At 34.4% G+C, this 21,800-nt stretch overlaps 1 protein-coding gene across 1 annotated transcript in view; it reads right to left on the bottom strand.

Moving 5' to 3' along the window:
- Positions 1-21,800, bottom strand: part of LOC136037374 (zinc finger protein 62 homolog) — a 42,404-nt gene that overhangs the window by 9,250 nt on the left and 11,354 nt on the right. The window contains exons 3-4 of the mRNA XM_065720104.1: positions 14,585-14,761; positions 3,226-3,404 (exon numbers count right to left, since the gene is read on the bottom strand). Of these exons, the coding sequence (XP_065576176.1) occupies positions 3,226-3,404; positions 14,585-14,761 (356 nt within the window). The remainder of the gene's footprint in view (positions 1-3,225; positions 3,405-14,584; positions 14,762-21,800) is intronic.

Here is a 21,800-nt window from a genome sequence, read left to right as displayed (position 1 = left end):
CATTTGCTAACAGTCTACTATGAGATTTTCGCCAATATGAAATTTCAAAGTTTGTATAATAAATTGCATTAAAAATCAAAAAACGCGTTTTTAACCAAACTGCCTACTGAGAAATGACTGCCTTTTGAATCTGATTCAGGAATGGTAACTATTATTTCGGTTAGTTGTAATGGTAAAATGTTATTTTGAAAACGAGTTTTGGGAATTTCGAAAAAAACTGAAATCCCTCGACAATGACGTTAGATCAAAACCAGAAGCACACCATTGGAATCGTCATTGCTAAAAATCCCATACAAAAACTTGCAGCACCACACCTGCAGCACCTTGCAGCACACCAAGAAAAATCACTTGTATTTGTTCGTGTAGAACTGATCTTTTTATTAAGGGACTTCATGGTTGTAAATAGGAATAAATGATATCCTAGCTTAGGTAAATTTGGTGCATGGACGGAAAAGAGCAATGGTGTAAGATTGCTAAAACTTTGTAAGTATACAAAAATCTTGTTATAACCAATATGGTATTAGGTAATAAAATGACCTTTAACCTGTCATAGTAGTCATATGAGGTATGACAGCCAGCTTAATTGATTGTGTTAATGTAAATCAAGGACTTGCAGGATGGATATAGGAAACTAGGGTATATAGGGTAAACTAGGGTATATAAACTAGGGTATATAGGAGTGTCGTCACTGACGTTAAAAGTAAAGATGATGCTCTAGAAGTGTCTACAATTGATTTGAACCTAAAATTTAGGAAGGATAACTACTTTCCAAGCAGATATGATGCTAATAGGCCAGAGGGTTTTGGAGGAACTTTCCAAGAATAGTTGGATGTGAAAATGGAGAGTTGGAATTAGATGATGTAGAAGAAACATTAAGCTAATATAGGAAAATGTTTTGCAAGGTAGCAGAAAATGTCTCCGATAGGAAAGTTAGAAAATCATGGAGAAGCAACTAGATAGCACGATAGAAAAATAATGTATTGAAATGTTCAGAAATTGAGAGGAAATAGTCAATCTGGACATGTCCAAGTCAAATATGGCCAGAACTAGTGATAATGAAAATGTTGAAGAGAGATAGGCAGAACTTTTTGAGAGTGCGTTAAACAACGGTAAAATCGTGGAAATGCCATAGAAAGAATAATTTTTTTTGACAATTTGGAAATAAAGGAAATTTTGTCTTTCGAGAGGGAGTTATAGACAGTTTGAATAATTACGAAATTAGAGCTAAATGACTGGAAATTTTGAACTAAGATTTTTAAAACGAGGAAGTGCGTCATAATTTTAGAAAAATTAAAACTAAACCCCCTTACAATAAAGGGAATAAAAGTGAGGGTGGTAATTGCAGAGGCTTAAGCTTGACTTCTGTAGGATACAAATTTCTTAGCGCGATTGTACATTATTAGACCAAGAAAAACTATAGACACAGTCTTAAGGGAAGATCAGCGTAGTTTTAGGAAGGGGAGAGGGTGGGCTGATTAAATTTTCACTTTTTAGTTAACAATTGAAACATTTTTAAATGATTAGACCCCTGTAGTCCTCAATGTTATAGATTATGAACAGGCTTTTAGTTCAACTAATAACATTGTTGAAAGTCCGATTCTTGTGTGGAGCATAAGAATAGACTAATTATTAAACAATTAGTGTTATGTACTAGTTGGAAGAATAGGAATGTATAATATAATATATATGAATATATAAGAATACAAGACAGTGAAATAAGATTATAATGTTGGACGCCACAACAATGACATTGGTGAAGCATAGTTCTGAAACATGGGCGCTTCGAAAGGATGAGGAAGATCTGTTAAATGTATCCTGAGTAGATATATCTAGATAGTCTTAGGCGTTCCTTCGACTGGCCATACATTAAACATTAGGTTGCACGACAAATGTGGTTTGATCTGACTTTCTAGGACTACAATGAAAAAAGGTCAAGATGGCTAGATCACGCTTTAAGGATGGAGCTGACCTAACATATTGCCAAAGATTGTGTTTTTTGGCGATTCATTAGGGGCCGAAAGTGGAAAGAGGGTCATCTCAGAATGGGGTGGGAAAAGTCCATGTAAAAAGATTGAAAGAAAATTGGAACTAATTTGAAGAGAGTAGAGAGTAAAGCTTTGAGTAGATTGGTGACAAGGAGAAGCGTTTGCACCTGTGTTGGTCTCAGGGGCTTAGTGCTGCAGCGATTGGTTAGTAGAAGTAATAACGGTGTTAGATAAGCTCTTTTGAACGGTGGGGCTATTTTTCTTTTTATAAACAAAGAATAACTATTATTGGCTTGATAAATCCACTGAAGAAATGAACCAATAAAACTAAAGCATATTTTTTTAAACGAAGCTATCCCTCCCTTTCTCTTTGCTATTGCTCAATTACCAACATCAAACACATCAGATGTATTTCGATCAGTTTGTACCATGGTCGTAAAGTTTAAGTTTTTTTTTGTGTTGAAACATTTAACCGCCCCCTTCCCCATAATGAGTACCTTCGTACGAATCAGACTACCCTCTATGCCATCCTATTATTCTTCGTATTAGTCCTTCAAATTTAGTCAAAGAAATCCCCTACTTAAATACTACTTAAATGTTTACATTTGTTGCAGGAGGCGAACACATCACCCAGCATCCAGAATACTCCATGTGATTAGCTCCTTGCAACTTCTGCCGGACATTCTGCAAACTGGAACCAACAGCTACTTTATCTTCTATAAAACTTATCAAATCCAACAATTGGCCTGAGGCAATTTCTTATTATTGCTTGCCAATTGTTCAATTAACCACCTATGCCATTCTGACATAGGAAGAGCTAGAAGCACTGGCTTGATGATATGGTCAGTCAGTCTTCTCGAGACATGCCCACATTTTCTGTTTGACACTACTGTTGGCACGTCCAATGTTACAGCACCACCGGATATAAACTTGAGATTTGGTCGGACTGTCCCTCAGGTTTTTCGTAGACAGGAGGGGGCAAAAACACATTATGAAGATATGACACCTTTAATTTACTTTCCATGATAAAATTGGAATTTTTTACTTTAATTTATGTTATCTAAATGCCTACAAATAATAATAAATCGTCCCAATTATTTAGAGGACTGCTCTCACTTAACTTTTTTGGGGAAATGAGGAGATGATTTCCTGACTTTTACACGAACCTAATGAATAAAAGATATTAAAGCCACAAGGATTACTCAGATATCCATTCAAAAAGTAGCAAATTGGCAGTTACCTAACATGGTTATTGAGAATCTGTTGAGTTGAGAACGACTTATGGCAGTACGGACAAGTAAACCCTTTTTGGCCAAAATGATCAAGTCTTTCGTGCTTTCTCAGGAGGTATACAGATTTGAAGACCATAGTGCATTCAGAGCATGGGAATTCCTTTTCTTCGTGAACTTTTCCATGATTCTGAAAACAGATAATGTCTGAAAACGGAATTTTTAAAATCAAAAAGCGGCATTTATTCTAGAGATGGGACAACGAAAAAATATTTCCCTATTCTGTTTCTAATCCCCATTCCGTTTCAATATTTAAATTCTGATACATTTCCCGATCCTGGGTCCAATTCCAAAAAAAAACGAACGCTTATAATTCTTATCTGTCTATTTGTTGTGTTTTTTCGCTTTTTTTACAACATGATGATTAGGATTACGACATCAACTAGCGGTCCAAGCCAAGTGGTTAACGCGCAAGACTTGAAATCCTCTGTCTAAATGGACAGAGGTTTGAATCCTGGTGTCACTAGTTATTTGGTTTGAAACGGGGGTCAGCGGTGTGACTCTGTAAGCTCTGCTACAGTCGAGCCACAGGAAAAAAAGCAGGAAGCGTTGGATGATTTTCCCCCAATAACGCATTGCACTCCCAGCCATAAGCAGGGAATCAGGAAATCCGTTTCTGCGCTACACAGACCATTGGTCAACATTTAAAAAAGTTTTAAAGGTTTAAATATAACTAAATATTCAAAACGCCTAATCAGGTTTGGTTTTAGGTATGCTTCTAGTACCACAGGTTGCTGTCAATTCGTCGCTGCCCTGAATACTATTAATGAAAAAGACGCACGAAATTTAATCAAACATCAAGAAGTTAAAGTTTGTTTTTATCAATGGTATAGCTAGAAAACCACGAAGGATTGTGACACCTGTGAAGGGCTGCCTTTTTTTTAGGACCAGATCAAAAATCAACATTTGTACGTCAGTAAAACTGCATAAATGAAGAAAAAGGATTCTCAAGTCCCATTAGAGCCTACCTTTTTTTTCTACAAAAAAGGTGAAATTCCATAATAAATGCTTTCTCTCTTATAGCAAGCTTATAAATATAAAAAACTAACATATTTAAATACTTGCTCAGTGACGCACGAAAAAGTTTGAAACGTTCTGGCAAGTGGTCCCTTGAATTTTATGTTTTCTTTAGTTTTACACCAATATTCTATATGCGAAGTGTAATTTTTCAATTTACGAATTTATGTCCCCTTCCTAATGGTTACTCCCTACAACTTTAAATTCTATATACGTTCTTGGTAGTGGTATAGACTTTTTTACTTATATTAAAACCTTCGCTGATGAAATTATGCCCAAGCGCCACCATAACAACCCAAACAAGAGGAAGAAGAAGACAATTTCAAAGCGGGATTAAGATACATCGGCGAATATCAATTTGACTTTCCATCGTATAAGGCAAGATAATAAACATCAAACCACTGAGTACCTCTTTCAAATAAGAGCAATCATGTTTGAAATGTGATCGAACTCAGTTCTACCGGCTGTGCCAAGAGTGTTGTCGTCCGAAAAGCTATAAGTGTATCAGAGAAGGGCGACCTCTTGTCACAATTAGTGACATATGCAGGTTGACAAAGACGACAGTAAGTGGTAGGTTTAGATTTTTAACCGCATTTATTAGGTCAATAACATAAGTTAAAAGAGTGTCGACCCAATCACAAATCCTTGTGGAACACCAAACTCTATTTCAGACGGGTTGGAAAAGAGAGGATCAACCAAGATAACTCGACCAGATATATATGATAGAAACCAAGAATAAGCACTCCTCATTATTCCAATATGGGATAGTTTCCAAAAACGAATCTTATGCATTATTGAACCAAACGCTTTTCGTACATCAAGAAAAAGAGCAGCAGCTATCAGACCAGATTCAAGATATGTATGTAAACAATACAAGAGATTCGCACATACATGTTCAGTTGAATGCTTTGCCCTAAAACCAAACTGGGAATCATAAAAAAAAATTGAATAAGAAAACCAAGAAGTCGAGAAAGCATCGATTTTTCAAAAACTTTGCTAAACACCGATAAGAGAAATTTAGGACAAGAACTAACAGGGTCATCCCGTGAACCACCTTTCAAAATTAACTAATAATATAAAAATTAAAAAATAATAATAATAATATGGATTATAATATAATAATAATAATAATATAATAATAATAAAAAATAATAATAGTAATAATAATAATAATAATAATAATAATAATAATAATAATAATAATAATAATAATAATAATAATAATAAAAATGATAAATATAAAGTATAAAATATAAAATATAAAAATGATAATAATAATGATATAAAAATTAATTAATAATAATAAAATTTTGAAGTAAGAAAATCAACATGTCAAGAAAGCATCAATTTTTCAAAAACTTTACTGAACATAATAAGATAAATTTAGGACGATAACTAACAGGGTCATCCCGTGAACCATCTTTATAAATTAACTAATAATATAAAAATTAAAAAAAAAATAATAATAATATTGATTATAATATAATAATAATAATAATAATAATAATAATAATAATAATAATATAATAATAATAATAAATAATAATAATAATAATAATAATAATAATAATAATAATAATAATAATAATAGTAATAATAATAATAATAATAATATAAAAATTAATTATTAATAAAAAATTTAGAAGTAAGGAAATCAATAAGTCGAGAAAGCATTGATTTTTCAAAAATTTTACTAAAGACTGATAAGAGAGATATAGGACGATAACTAACAGGGTCATCCCGTGACCCCCTTTAAAAAGTATAAAACACAATCCAGTTTTGAAGCACTTGGGAAGACACCAAGTTCTAAAGCTATATTGACAATTCTCGTAAGAGCAGAAACGATGACAGGAAGAATGATTTTGACAACCCTAGTAGCAATACGGTGTGGACCAGAAAATAAAGAACCCTTCAAACCAATAACAATTCTGGCTATTCAACCTCATAGATGGGCTCCAAAGCCTGAAGATTAGACCCGAAATCATTTAGAGTAGAAAAAGGACATACAGAAGAGACTGTAGTTTTCCCGATATTAGCTAAGTAAGAAGTAATGGCGTCTTGTACTTTCAGCTCAGCCTCTACGATTTTACCATCAATCAAGACAAATGAAGGGAGAAAGGGGGACCGAAAGGTGGCCTCATAACAGAATTGATTACTTGCCGTGTTTTCGTAATGTCTTTACTCCACGCAGAGAATTTACTACAGTAAAATGACGATTTGGCCCTCCGGCAAAGTGAATTATAAACTCTTCTATAAGATTTAAAAAGTTGAAGTCGGTAATCGCGCGAAGGTGGCTTAGAGCACCTGTAAGCCTTCTAAATATTTCTTTTCATCCAACTTATAAGGACTCCAGGAGTCATCCAAGGATTCAAAAGGGTTGTTCTTTTCGATCCAGGATTCAACTGGGACGCATAACTTCGACTCTTTCAAAGAGTCAAACAATTCGTGGTAACGAACTGTAGTAAGGAGCGACCCGGCTCAATAGTAACCAAAACTCTAAAAAATGGAATTTTGGTACCAATAGCTACATAAAAAAAAATCGCATTTTAATGCTGATTTTAAATATATAAGTTTCATCAAGTTTAGTCTTACCCATCAAAAGTTACGAGCCTGAGAAAATTTGCGTTATTTTAGAAAATAGGGGGAAACACCCCCTAAAAGTCATAGAATCTTAACGAAAATCACACCATCAGATTCAGCGTATCAGAGAACCCTACTGTAGAAGTTTCAAGCTCCTATCTACAAAAATGTGGAATTTTATTTATTTTTTGCCAGAAGGCAGATCACGGATGCGTGTTTATTTATTTATTTTTTTTGTTTTTTTTTTTTTGTTCCCCAGGGGTGATCGTATCGACCCAGTTGTCCTAGAATGTTGCGAGAGGGCTCATTCTAACGAAAATAAAAAGTTCGAGTGCCCATTTTAAGTGACCAAAAAATTGGAGGGCACCGAGGCCACCTCCCACGCTAATTATTTTCCCAAAGTCAACGGATCAAAATTCTGAGATAGCCATTTTATTCAGCGTAGTCGAAAAACCTTATAACTATGTCTTTGGGGACGACTTACTCCCCCACAGTCCCCGTGGGAGGGGTTACAAGTTCAAAACTTTGACCATTGCTTACATATAGTAATGGTTATTGGGAAGTGTACAGGCGTTTTCAGGAGGATTTTTTGGTTGGAGGCAGGGGTTGAGAAGAGGGGGATATGCTGGGGGAACTTTCCATCGAGGAATTTGTCATGGGGGAAGAAAATTTCCATGAAGGGAGCGCAGGATTTACTAGCATTACTTAAAAAAAAACAATGAAAAAATAAATATGAAAAGTTTTTTTTTAGCTGGAAGTAAGCAGCAGCATTAAAACTTAAAACAAAAAGAAATTATCACCCATATGAGGGGCTCACCTCCTCCTATTACCTCGCTCTTTACACTAAAGTATTTTTAGTAATTTGAACTATTTATTCTGCGGCTTTTGTGATTCAGGGGTCATTCTTAATGAACTGGGACAAAATTTAAGCCTTAGTGTAAAGAGCGAGGTACTGACGAGGGGGCGAACCCCCTCATATATATAATAAAAACATGGGAATACAAAAGTTCTTTACGTAAGCTAATTTATAAGTTACGTATATCTTTTACTTATAAAAAGATTCGTAAAAATTAAAAGTTCTAGTTGCCTTTTTAATTAACCGTAAATCGGAGGGCAACTAGGCTTCCTCCCCCGCTCTTTTTTTCTCAAAATAATTCGATCAAAATTATGAGAAAGCCATTTAGCCAAAAAAAAAATATACAAATTTCGTTTTAATTATTCCTCTGCGGAGAGCCATTAAAACTTAGAACGAACAGAAATCACTCCCTATATGAAAGGGGCTTTTCCTTCTCAACGCCCCGCTCTTTACGCTAAAGTTTTTTACTGTTTTAAAATATAGAGTTAAGAGAAAGAGTCAAACTTTAGCGTAAAGAGCGGGGCGTTGAGAAGGAAAAGCCCTTTCATATATGGAGTAATTTCTGTTCGTTTTAAGTTTTAATGCCGCTCCTTACTTTCATTTCAAAAACTTGTATTTTTTATTTAATCATAAAAAGAATTAAAAAGAGAATCTACATCAGATTCATTTTCAAAAGTACCCCATGAATGACTTGCCAACCAAGATCTAAGAAGAGCCAGCTACCAATCATTAAATTTTAAACACGAATAACCAGTTCCCTGTTGCCTCCTAGGTAAGGAGTGAGAAAAATTATACACAGAAAAAAGGTAAATGGTCTGATATTATGACTTATCAATACAAAATTTTGCACCCAAGACAACAATGAAAAAACATTATCAAGTAAAGAAGCAGTAGTATCAGTTATACAAGTTGGAATAAATGCTGAAGGTAATGTGCCACAAGCAAGCATAGCTTAGAGAAAATCCAAGGAAGAAGAAGAACTCTGGTTGCACTAATTAATATTGAAGTCACCCATAATGACAAGTTCACATGAATGTGGATGGATTGCTTCCGAAACCTCATCAAGTATCTGAAGGAAAGAGGGAAGAGACCCAATAGAGAGAGAGAGAAAGATGGGTTTATTAATATAAATAACAAAACAAAACAAGCAAATGGCCCGAAGCAAAGCTTGTTTGGGCTTACAACCCCAATACACATACAAATAAAACAATACGAAAAAGAAGAAAAAATAAAAAGAAAAGAAAAGGAAAAGAAAAAAGAAAGAAAGAAGAAGAAAAAATCAATTACCCTGCATTTCAATCGAAACGGATTTACACTTCAAAAGAGACAAAACAAAAAGAAACCAAAACCACTTTACCAGTATCGCCAAAATCAAAACCAACATCTTTGCTCCACTTGAGGTCCACTCAACTATCAAAACCATAAATATTAAGGCAAAATAGCATTAATTCCCGCCGAAATTCAAAAAAACTATCCATGTTTCTCAAAGTCGTAGGTAAACAATTCCATGCATGGGGTCCTAGATGCCGAGTAGAAAATTGAGATCTACGGGTAATAGCAAGCGGACGACGAATTATATCGGACTGTCTCGTAGAATGTGTATGAATATCACTTCCTAATTCAAACATACTTTTAAAACATGTTGGTAAACAATTTTGAAAATATTTATATATAAACAGGCTTCGATAAAAAATAATAAGTCCTGCTAAAGGCAAGATTTTGCATTCTATATACCTCTTTTGTACCGAGTCTTTAAAACCTACACCACATAACACTCGAAGCGCTTTATTCTGCAAAACTCGAACACGATGGAGATGAGAAGGAAATGTACTACCCCAAACATTGCAACAATATAGCAGATAAGGATGAATTAAGGAATAATATATTGTTCTTAAAATATCTCTTGGGAAAATATACTGCAACTTTCTTAAAATGCCAACATTCCTAGCGAGTTTAAGACTAATATAATCTATATGTTCTCTAAAGCTGAGACATTCATCAATTAAAACTCCTAGATATTTTGTACAATTTATTCTTAAAATACTCATATCAGCAATATTAAGTCTGTCTATCCAAGGGTAATAATTTGAGCTCCTACCATACAATAAAAAGCAAGATTTACTATAATTCAAATTTAACTTATTAAGCTTCATCCAATTTTGTACAAACTCCATACAAGAGCTAATACGACTCAACAGCTGAATTCCTGTTCGTGCAGCCACAGTTATATGAGTGTCATCCGCAAAGCTGGGAACAATTACTTTTTCCCCATCACATCAAATGTCAAGATCATACGAAATCATATTAAAAGCTCTACATAAATCATTTATAAAAATTAGAAATAACAGGGGACCAAGAACAGATCCTTGAGGTACTCCAAATTTAACACTACTAACTGAAGAAACATTATCTCCTAGTTGTACATATTGAGTTCTTTCTTTTAAAAACGAGGACAGTAATTCAAGAAATGGTCCTCTAAAACCGTAATTTTCTAATTTGGCAATGAGTATAAAATGGTCAACGCAGTCAAAAGCTTTTACAATATCAAGAAAAACAGAAGCGACTTTCATACCATTATCCAACGCATCATTCACAAAAGTTGTCAAAAATAAAACAGCATGCTCAGTAGATAAACCCTTCCGAAAACCAAATTGATTTGGATTAAAAAATGATTTACTCTCCAAAAATTCAACCATTCTTTTAGCTATCAATTTTTCAAACAATCTAGATACTACTGGCAATAAAGAAATGGGCCTATAGTTTCCTAGTACATTTTTATCTCCACCTTTATAGACAGGAATAACTTTTGCAATTTTAGAACAACTTGGGAACACTCCAGTCCTTAAACATTCATTAAATAAATACACTAAATGACCGGAAATAACAGGGTAAATATACTTTAAAGTTTTAACTGTTACAAAATCAGAGCCTGAAGCTCCAATTTTTAATTTTTTCAATGTTTCAGTAAGCTCAGAAGCGTTGATTGGCTTCAAATATGCTGAAACATCACTTGCATTCGATAAATATTTCTTAAAACTACCTTCATTCTCAGAAATGACTATACTTTGGACCAAATCCTTTCCCACATCAGCAAAATGACGGCATATTCTATCAGCAGTTGTACTATCATTATGTATACCGTCAGGAAATATACCATCACTATTAGGACTTACGACGGATTTTATAATTTGCCATGTTTTTCTAGGGTTACCTTCACAAGATTTAAATTTATTACAATAGTATTCAGCTTTGGCCTTACGAAGTAGTGCATTTAACTGGTTACTATAAATCTTGTATTCTGTTTTATCACTTACACTATTACTAGCCGCACACATCTTGAACAAATATCTTCTTCTAATAATAGCCTTTAAAAGAGCTCGGGTGATCCATGGTTTCTTTGGAGTTTCTCTACGACGAGTTGCATTTTTACAAATACTACAATCAATCAATAAACTATTTATAATTACCGGTATATATATAATTACCGGTAAGATACCGGTATACATTACAAACAATCAGAAGTTTAGTTTGGGTTTTAATCTCAATAAGCATGGATTCGAAAACCCCTTCTTCATTTCTTGACAGGTCATGTCTTACAGAGTACTGAAGATTTTCCAAAACATATACAGCAAGGCCATCTTTGGCCATCCTAAAATGGTTCAAATACTCCAGCTTATACCCAGGGAGACGCAATAGAGATTCGGTTTCCGAATCGAGGAAAGTCCCACAAAGACCAAAGACCGGGGTGGCCACTACGTACTATTTGTTTTAACTCATCAAATGAAGAACAAAGACCTTGAACATTTAGCTGAAGCACAGAAAAGCTACCATCTTGTTTGGATACTTCATCTAAATCCCAAATATTCTTACTAGCAGCTGAAAAATAGGAATTTGATGTAAATTTATTATACTGACCTATTGAATTATTTATTAAACTAAGAACATCGATTGCATTATTTGAAGCTGAAGTAGTCACTCACCTAAGGAGAAGATGTGACTGGAGCTAGAGTCAGGCAAATTCAAATTACCATCAAACTAGGATTCATCACGTGCCACCAACCCCCCAGCTTCAAACAGTCCCATTTTTCAAACAAACAACACAAAATAGAAAAAACAACAACAGAACATTGAACAAAACAAAAAGCTTAGAACTTATTTCATATTGAATGAATTTTTTTTAGAAGAGGTCGCTTCGTTAAAACACCATTAATGTTCCAGGAAAAAATTCGGATCGCAGCATCAGTCATTTATTAGTTATAGCCTGTGTGACTGGACACTTAACGCGAATGAAGGTTGGTCAGCTGAGCCACATAGACTGCATTTCACAGGTTTCTTGCACGGATTGTCTTTAGCTTTTGAATGACCACCAGAACATCTTTTACATTTGGGAGGATTCTTACAAAATTTTGCGGCGAGACCGAATTGCTGACTGTAATAAATTACTACAACTACAACTACTAACAACTCACTTCAGCACCAAGCTACCCGGAGCCAACACAGCTACCCACGCAACTCCTCCATCCTAATCTATTCAAAGCCTCCCTCTTTACACCCTCCCAGAAAGTTCCCATTTCCTTTCAATCTTTCTTTATGACATCCTCCCACCCTAAAATGAGGATGAACGACTGAGGATGAAAAAAAAGACTATCCTCGGCAATCTGTCATCCTTCATCCGAAGAACGTGCCCTAGCCACCTCAACCTTTCTTTCATTATAACCCTAGAAAGCGGGATTGAATCACATTTTTTGTACAGCCTAATGTTTGGAATACGGTCAAGTAGTCGGGTATCCAGAACAATCCGTAGGCAATTTTTCTGAAAAACATACGTTTTTTAACTGTGAAAAAACACCCTGAGCTTTGGCTATTCTACTTTTGACATCTTCACTGCTCCCACCGTCTTTATTAATAATACTGACAAGGTAAGTGAAGCTGCCCAACTGATCAATCTTTCGTTACTTTTCGTCAACTTTTCATCTTCACTTATTCCTTGCCTTAAGGACTTAACCTATTCTAGCATCCGGAACTCGCAAAATCTCTAAAAGTTCATTTATTCTGCTCACAATTTCATCTAGGTTGCTTAAATCATCAGCATAATCTAAGTACAGGAAAAGCTTTTCCTCCCCATTTGATTCCGTGGTCTCCCATTGCCTTTTCTGCGTTCCTTAAGACAAAGTCCATCAAAGTAATCCATATAAAGGGGGATAGAACCCAAACCTACTTAACTCCTGATTTAATACGAAACCAGTTGCTAACGTCATTTCCTACCTTAATCACAGTTGTATTATTCTCGTATATTGAATTAGTCACTTTATTGCATTTGTCTGGTATACCATATAAGGATAAGACCTTTGCTAAAGCTCTTCTATCAACAGAATCGAACGCTTGCTAATGATCTATAAAACTGAGGACCAAAGGTGTTTGACAACTAAGGCACTTCTTAATCATTAACCTAAGAGTAAAAATTTGGTCGACACATCCTCTACCTTTTCTAAAACCGCATTGTTCTTCTCTTAAAACTTCGTCTACAGCATCTCTCAGTCTAAAATGTATCACATTACCAAGTAGTTGACGACCTAAGGAGACCCGACAACCGTCTCGATAATTACGACACTCACTCTTCTCGCCTTTCTTATACAGATGTTTAATTAAGGTTTTCCCAAAATCGTTAGGTACTTCCCCTTTTTCAAAAATCATATTCATAATCTTCAGTAAATTATTTCTAACCTCAGAGCCACCATATTTAAGACTAAACTCATTTACCACACTATCAGCACCTGGAGCCTTGTTATTTTTTAATCCTTTTAGCACTTTCGCTATTTCTTTCTCACAAACTAAATCTTCCTTCACATCCAAGGTAGGCTTAGGTGGCCTATTAGACTTAGGTTGCTTGTTCGCCTGTGAGTCAGACGAAATCGGCCCCCCGTTTGTAATACAAGTCAAGTGGACTTAGCCCTTATGAGTAAACCAAAAAATCTCTATTACACCGTTGCAATTTCCAGTGGGTTTTCTCAGTAGGCAAAGCTCATCTAACAGGAACAATTTCAGTCACCGAATTGTCTCCAAGTCCTGAGACTATGGTCAGTCATAAGTCCTACAAAACCTTTTATTTAGGGTCTCCAATTGCCTTCAAATCCCTCACAAAACCGATAGACTATTTGAATTACCTTAACTCCACGCCTATCTACTTTAGTTCTGCCCTAGGATGGATGATAGACTATCTATCAACAAGTGAAATGACATATTTCAATAAATTCTGAAAAGGGGTTATGCTAGTTTTGCCTCTCACTGATACTATCTGTCTTGGCTTTACTCCAATTAGCCATGGCTCTCAAGTTCCACCAAGTCGATTTTAATTCAAAGTTCAAGAATGTAAAAGTTCAAGCTGTTTTGTTTATTTGACCCGGAGCTGCACATACAATGTGCAAGGAAAATTCTCCTTTGGGCTCGGACAAAGGATTACTACCACTATCCAGAAAAATTCAAATGTTGTGGATTAAAATATGTTTCATTTCCTATTTTTACTCTCCCATCTCTAAATTATCTGAGACATCCCTCTCCAAACTAGACGACACAACCTGGTTGGTAAATTAAATCTTCCTGCAGTCACTTATTTCTTCTTTTCTTTAAAATCACTCGAAAATTAACGCTTTTGATCAATTGTTGCATGTTTAGACACGGATGCAGCCCTTAGAGGGCACAAAAACACTCCCCATAGCATATGAAGGGCAACCATAAAAAGATTTAGTTTAAGGCCATAGTTTTTCTGATGACCTGACTCTTCAGACAAACCTAAAAGAACAATCGCGTCCCACCTGGGTGTGAAGACATATGTACAAAATGTATTTTTCATAGCTTACCTTAAGCCCTATATTGGAGAGAAATTCTTTCCCACAAACCTCACATTGGAATTGTTTGACTCCATGAATCTGAATATGTGTTTCAAGCTTTGAGGCAGATTTAGTTTTCACGGGGCAAATCGGACATTTGTGACATCTATTTTTCCTCCTACTTGTTTTCACACCGTCTCCATCAGCCTTGAAATAGAAATAGTTAGAAAATCAAAATATAAAATTTTGCAAAATTCGTAAAGATAAACTCAAGCATCTGACAAATATAGGTGTAAGCAAGTCAACCTAAGAGAATAGGAAAATAATAAGATAAAAAGTCAATTTTATATCTGAGGAGAAACAACCCATGGCCTTTAGAATTAACTAACAAATGACAAGAGGGAACAATAGGGGAAGGGGGAGACTCATGGTAAAAAGAAGACAATCCAAAATTTCATTTCAGAACCTACGCCATGGAATGCTTACCCCTTCGTCTTTTAATGTATACAAACTAAGTCATTTTCGTTTTCATGACATTACTACCTACAAATAAAATATATAAAGTGCTTTAATTTATCGCCATCGCACATACTCATTCCAATATGAACTGCATTAATTGCTTAACATCGGTCCATAGCAAAGACACATTTCTGTTGTCATTTTAGTCTGTTAAAATAAAGTAACATTTCAAGACTCTCGATCTAACAGAGAAAGATTTATAATATAAATATAAAGATTTATATAAAATATTATTTATATAAAATATAGATATAAAATAAAATAATATAAAATATAGTATATAATATAAAATATAATATAAAATATATTATATAAAATATATATTTATATAAAATATAGAATCTTTATATAATATAAAGATTTCTAATAGAGAGAGATTTATTCATTAAACAGATAATAAAAAAAAAATGGTTACTACCTCCCCTGAAAAGCAAAACTTGTCCAGAGGGGGAGATAGAGAAAACATAGGAACAGAAACTCTAAAAAAATATTATTGATTGCCTAAATTGATACAATCAACAGCACCTATGCATATTTTTTTCTTTTAAACATACTATAGATGTCATTGACAAACCCTATATACGAGGCCAAAGTAAAAATCCTAGTGACATTCCTAAATTAGTCTTCCCACTGTTTTCTAAGGTATTTATGAGGATAATTCTGACCATAAATTCATCGTATATCCACGTTTGATATAGAATCACTCAGGTGTATCCTGAATATACTACGCACCCAGGTATGCTCAAACATCTTCAGTGCATTTTCATGTAGTCACTTCAGTGACCATGTTTCGTATCGATGAAGAAGGATTGGTCGAACCAAAGCCAGGTGGACTCGAACTATGGTTCGTACACTAATTTAACGCTGGTTCTACAACGGTTTACTATGGGAAGCAAAGACCGTCTGTGCTTTCTTCAATCACTATTGAATATCGGTGTCTGAAGATCCATCAGTACAAATCTGGGAGCCTAATTATCAGCCTAATTATATTATGCAGTTTTTCAACTTGTGTGAATTTAGTATTGAAGTGACAAGATAAGTATTTGCCTTGTTTTTATTTTTTGTACATTAAGTGGTACGACACAAAAAAATGCTACGGGGTGTAACAGATTTTTTACTTTGTTAAAAAAAGAATTTTGATTTAACAGTAATAGAGCACTTCTTAATATAAATCCGCAGGCATGCAATCTTACACCCAAATACCATTCAAACCTATCTAATTCCTCATACCTACTTGAAACCTATAATTTAGTTTCCAGTGAGATTTTGAAGAGCACCTTTTTTGTATCTTCATCGAAAAAAAAACGTAAAAAATTTTTGCCCCTCTCCCAACAGTTCCAAGATTTGGCACCCCTGCCAACAATACGTACATTAGATTTTAAAAATCCTAGAGGGAACATACAGGCAAAAAATTGGATGATTGTTTAACACGCCACTTCCCCTTCCACATTTGGAAAAAGCAATTACCCTCACAGACTTCTAGGAGTCAGAAATAATCCTGTTGAAATTGACAAATTACTGAGCTTTACTAGAGACTTAAAAACCAACATAATTGAATACTTCTGTGGGATTCTTCTCACTCAGAAGATGACACGCTGAAGACTTGCTACTATCCTACTTCACTCTCACCCTTTACTATAAGTTCAAAGCGTCGTTCTTTACTTCTTCCAATGAGGTTCCAGTTACCTTCAGATGCTTTCTTATGATCTCTTTCTGCTTCATTAAAGAACATAGTGCTTTTCATTTAGTACTTGAAATTCTACATTGCTCTCACTGATATTCCAAGTGTCACAGACTCGGAGGCACGATAGAACTCCGATAATCTATCGTGACTCACATGTTAACAAGTGGGTAGGACTTTGATAGCAGTTTATCAACTATAGAAATAAAATCTATATAGAGATAAATTGCACCTCAGCTTCTCCAGCACATCCAGACCACAAAACAAGCTGATTTGACTGGTCACCTTGCTCATATGATTAGTAGATAACTTCGAAGACCACACTGCCTTTCCATGACGAAAGTAAAACAGTTCAAAATAGGGATGAAACCTTTTTATTGACAGGGAACAGATACAAAATTTAACTGGATATTTCGAACACATATACAGTGTTCATCATCAGCAGTAAAACTCAATAAAAATTTCTTGTCAATAACAATAAACCTTTTTATTGTCAATAAAAATTCATCCCTATTTAGAACTGTTTTACTTTCGATATGATTAGTATTGTACCAACTCACAAAAGACTAGGTATGGGGGGGGGAGGTTCATTTCTCAAGGGATGGAGTTATCCGACAATTTAAATGAAGATACAAAAAATATCATTTTTTGAATGCAGTGAAGGAGGCAGTCACAAAAAAAGAATTTTTTTTTCCTTGAAAATACCCTCAAAAAGTTCTTTCCTAGATCTAGGAGGGGACGGCACAGCCAACTGCCCCCTTCCCCATGGACGCCACTAGTTGGTGATTAACTAGGATAGCAGACAAAGTATCTCTTTAGTTGGCCTTTAAAGCCTCACTAAAGGCATTTTGGGTATATTCATATATATATATATATATATATATATATATATATATATATATATATATATATATATATATATATATATATATATATATATATATATATATATATATATATATATATATATATATATATATATATATGTATATATATATATATATATATATATATATATATATATATATATATATATATATATATATATATATATATATATATATATATATATATATATATATATATATATATATATATATATATATATAACGAAAAGAGAAATCATCAATGCAACAGCACAAACACATTAATATATATATATATATATATATATATATGTATATAAAAGGTAAAGTATCCGGCATTAGACTTTACAGTCCGTACCGGCGGTGCTGATCTCCGTTTCTTGGCCCTTCAGCCAGGAAGTGCAATGGGGGGTTGGGGGCCAGCCATCCTGTGCTTTCGTACACCCTTCCTGTTTACCTTCCCCAGATTTCTCCAGGTACCCATTTAGAGCTGGGTCGACTCTGGCTAAGCTTACAGAGTCACCTAACCATAACTGCCACCCACTAGAAAAACAGCACCCACAGAGTTTATCACTTTTTCAGCAATTTTTCGACTTTTCCACATTATAGGAAGATACTGTTATAATCAAGACACTTAGCTTTAAAAGCAGCTAATTTTTAAACAATTCTGTAAGCCGTAGAGAATTGAAGCTGGAGTCTGAAGGCTAAAATTTTCACAATTTCCAAAGAATTGCCATCCTTTTCGAAGATTTAAGAATACTTTGAGACATCCTCGGGAATTACAGAATTGATCTTTTCACCATCAATCCCGTCAAAGATTTAATATCGAACTCTTCAAATTCTTTTTCTCCATTATTATAACATTTGCAAAACGTCTAGTGTCTCCGCAAGAAAACCCAACGAAGTCACTCGCCTAATGTGTCATAATTTTAAGACTACCCTTTAACAGCCAAAACTGGCATATTTCTTTATTCCCTATTGATGTTTACAGCCATCCCAAAATAAAGAAAAAAAACGAGGAAATCGTGAGATATAACAGAAATAATAATTGGATTTAACTGATCCTACTGAGCCAAGTTTGTTATTTGTTGCAGTTACAGTAGTAATCCTTGTAACGTCAGTGCAGTGGGAATTAGCTGACATGAAAACATCCACAAAATAAAATTAACACTAGCAGATAGGTTTTTTCCAGAGAGTTTGCTGAAGAAAGCTTTTGGAGCGGCCTCGTATTCCTTTCCACGACCTCTAGGGTGACAGACATGGAAAAATTTAGGGAATAATACACTTCACCAGCCTACTGTTTTATAGTGTTATGACCAACTACAATATTCAGGTCTGGATTTACCGATAGGCCCAGGCCTAGAGGCGCAAAAGGTCATTAATCACTGAGTGATTTTTTTCTGAATAAGAACTGGACTGATATGATTTATCGTCTAAGGGCCAGGTTTAGTCCGTTGCTGAGCTGCCTATTCACAAAAAAAAGTGATTTTAAAACAACATAGGAATTCCGCAGCCACTTATAAATAGTTAGATGTCTCCCATGAATGGCAGCTGAGAGTTTGGTATCACTTCTCTCTTTCAATACCTTTGGCTCATCAGTTGTGATCTGTTCAGTGCATCCACTACCCCTGAACTTCCACGGATTTCCCAAAAAATTTGCAAAAACAGAGCAGCAAAGACAGTTGGGCCTAGGAGCGCCTAAGCTGTAAGTCCGGCCCTGACAATGTTTCACCAGCTGCAGAATGTCTAAGCCTGTCATTAATTTAAAAAAAGGGCTCAGCTGCTGGTAGTACTTTCTTGAAAAATCGTTTCCTGGACTACATCTAACAACAAACTAGCAAGAGTTGATTGAAAATTCTGAGATAACCACATTGTTAAAAAGCTGTATATTATTTTTCATAGTTTTTGAAAATGTACTGCCAATCAGTGGTAAATTTTTCTCTGAAATTGTCCATTGAATACATCATTAATTCACATAATATTTAGTTGTCTCTGGTATCAGTTCAACTTTATCAACTAAAAATTCTATATTTACCATTATGTTACATCAAAAGGTACAATATCTTTAAAATTTTGACTTTTCCTTTTAATTATACTAGTTATCCTCATTAAATTTATAGACTTATGAATTTAAACTAATCACAAGCTAATTGTAGTCGTTATGACACTGAAACTTAAAACATATTGATATTCCCTTCATGGGCAGCAGTGCGTGAAAATATGTAGCGCAGAAGTGGCCTATATAGGCAGCGCTACTAGCAGCGCTACTACTCTGGTCCCAGGTAGCTTGGTACTGCAGTGAAGAATTCGTAGTAATAGCAGTGGTTTCATTTAGTTGACAGAGCAAAGGAAAAAGATTGAAAGGGATTTTAAACCTAGCATTCGAAAAATTTGAGTCATTCTGCACCCCAAAATAACCCAAACATCCCTTTCTTCCTCAAGTAGTATAGAAATCCTTCGTGTCCAATTGACTCCTTCAAGTCAATATGCAGGGTGCAAGGCTAATAGCCTATACATATGAAATATGTAGCGCAGAAGCCCAACCGATTATTCAGGCAAGCAAAAAATCTTTATTAAAGTTATTCTAGACTAAAAATCCCTCCACATTGTGTCTTGCTTACCATTTGTATATACATTCACAGGGTCTCTAGAGCTCTCAACTTTTTGTTAGAAATTTTGATCTTATTGCCTAAATGGTTTCAATTCCTTTCATAATCCTATGGATACCCAAAAGTTGAAGACAAAAATAATTTTCTCTATTTTTTACCCAACATTCTTGAAGGAGCTTTCACTGGAAATACAACAGTGTCACCCCATTACCACTACTACTACTAACAACTCACTGCAGCAAGTAGCCGCCTAAGACCAACACTGCTACACGCGCTCCTCGTCCTTCCCAATCTATTCAAAACCTTCTTCTTTATACCCTCTAGGAAGATCCCATTTTTTTTAGTGGGGGCAGCATAACAGGTTGCTTCAATGCACTTGCAGACAAAGAAATACCAGCAATTTAAAGGGAACCTCATCAATTATGCGATGTAGGTAGGTAGTAGAAATGGTCATAAATTTAACCTAAAATCTAGTGAGGGTGAAAGCTCTTAAAAATCTGTTAAAATTAAATTGGTATAAAAATATTGATAAAAAATATTAAATTATAAAAACCACCCCGCCATAAAAAAAATAAAAAGCTGTTCACTGTCTATAAGAAAAATATGATATTTAATATTTTCTGCATAATTTTTCGCCTTTGCACTTCTGACCACTATGACAAGTGAGTTAAGCTTTTTATTGTCAGAACAGAATTTGTCTTTAACCATCTTTTGGAATCATGTACTCTTTGTTTCCACTTCTGAAGTTAAACCACAGGTTAAACCATTTCGGATGTCACCTAACTTTGTGGCATTATTTAGTAATTATAATAGTAATGAAGAATAGAAATTTCAACTTGACTAAGACCCAACTTGAATATTCGTAAAAGATGTATTAAACATTAAACACTAGTTCTTTTAGGGGTGTAGCAAGAAAAATAGAATAAATAGATAGAAATACACAGAAGACATTTAAAACGAGGGTTTTAAGTATAGGCAATGAAGCAATACTTAATCATTAGTTCTTTTTATAAATAGTGTTTTAATGAACAGTGTCAACTTTAACGAAATCTCAAAATTTACTAATTAAAATTTCACTTTTCATAAGAACGTAGCGTATCTTTCCAGTTTTAAAGTTCGATATATTTTGCTTAAATTACAGAACTGGCAATTTTAAAAGAAAAAGTATATTTCTTTATCTCTACTTCCACCACATCTATTTCTTACATGGTCGATGTCTACCTCAATATTCCGGTGAACGTTTATAATGGCTAGTCCTGTCAGTCTAGAGTCCTGTCAGTAGAGTTCTTTGTTAGTATTTTCTCTTCTATTCATCTAAAAATATTCGAATAAGGATCAAAATTGTCAGGAAACTATGAAGTCTTATAAAGATACATTTAGGTATGTACTTCAAACTAAGTATATGAGTCGAAATACTCCTTAAAAAATAAATGATTGCGTGTTTGTTATTTTTGTATTTGATAGTTATAGATGGTGATTTAAATTCTCAGGGTTTCAAGCTGTGGTTCTAATTAATTTGTTTTTAATCTTGAGATTTTCAAATATTCAATTTAAACTTTTAAATCTTGATA

Source organism: Artemia franciscana, chromosome 16 (genome assembly GCF_032884065.1).
Source record: "Artemia franciscana chromosome 16, ASM3288406v1, whole genome shotgun sequence".
Classification (NCBI taxonomy): domain Eukaryota; kingdom Metazoa; phylum Arthropoda; class Branchiopoda; order Anostraca; family Artemiidae; genus Artemia; species Artemia franciscana.
Note: the sequence above shows the minus strand (reverse complement) of the source record. Positions and strands in the feature narration are given on the sequence as shown.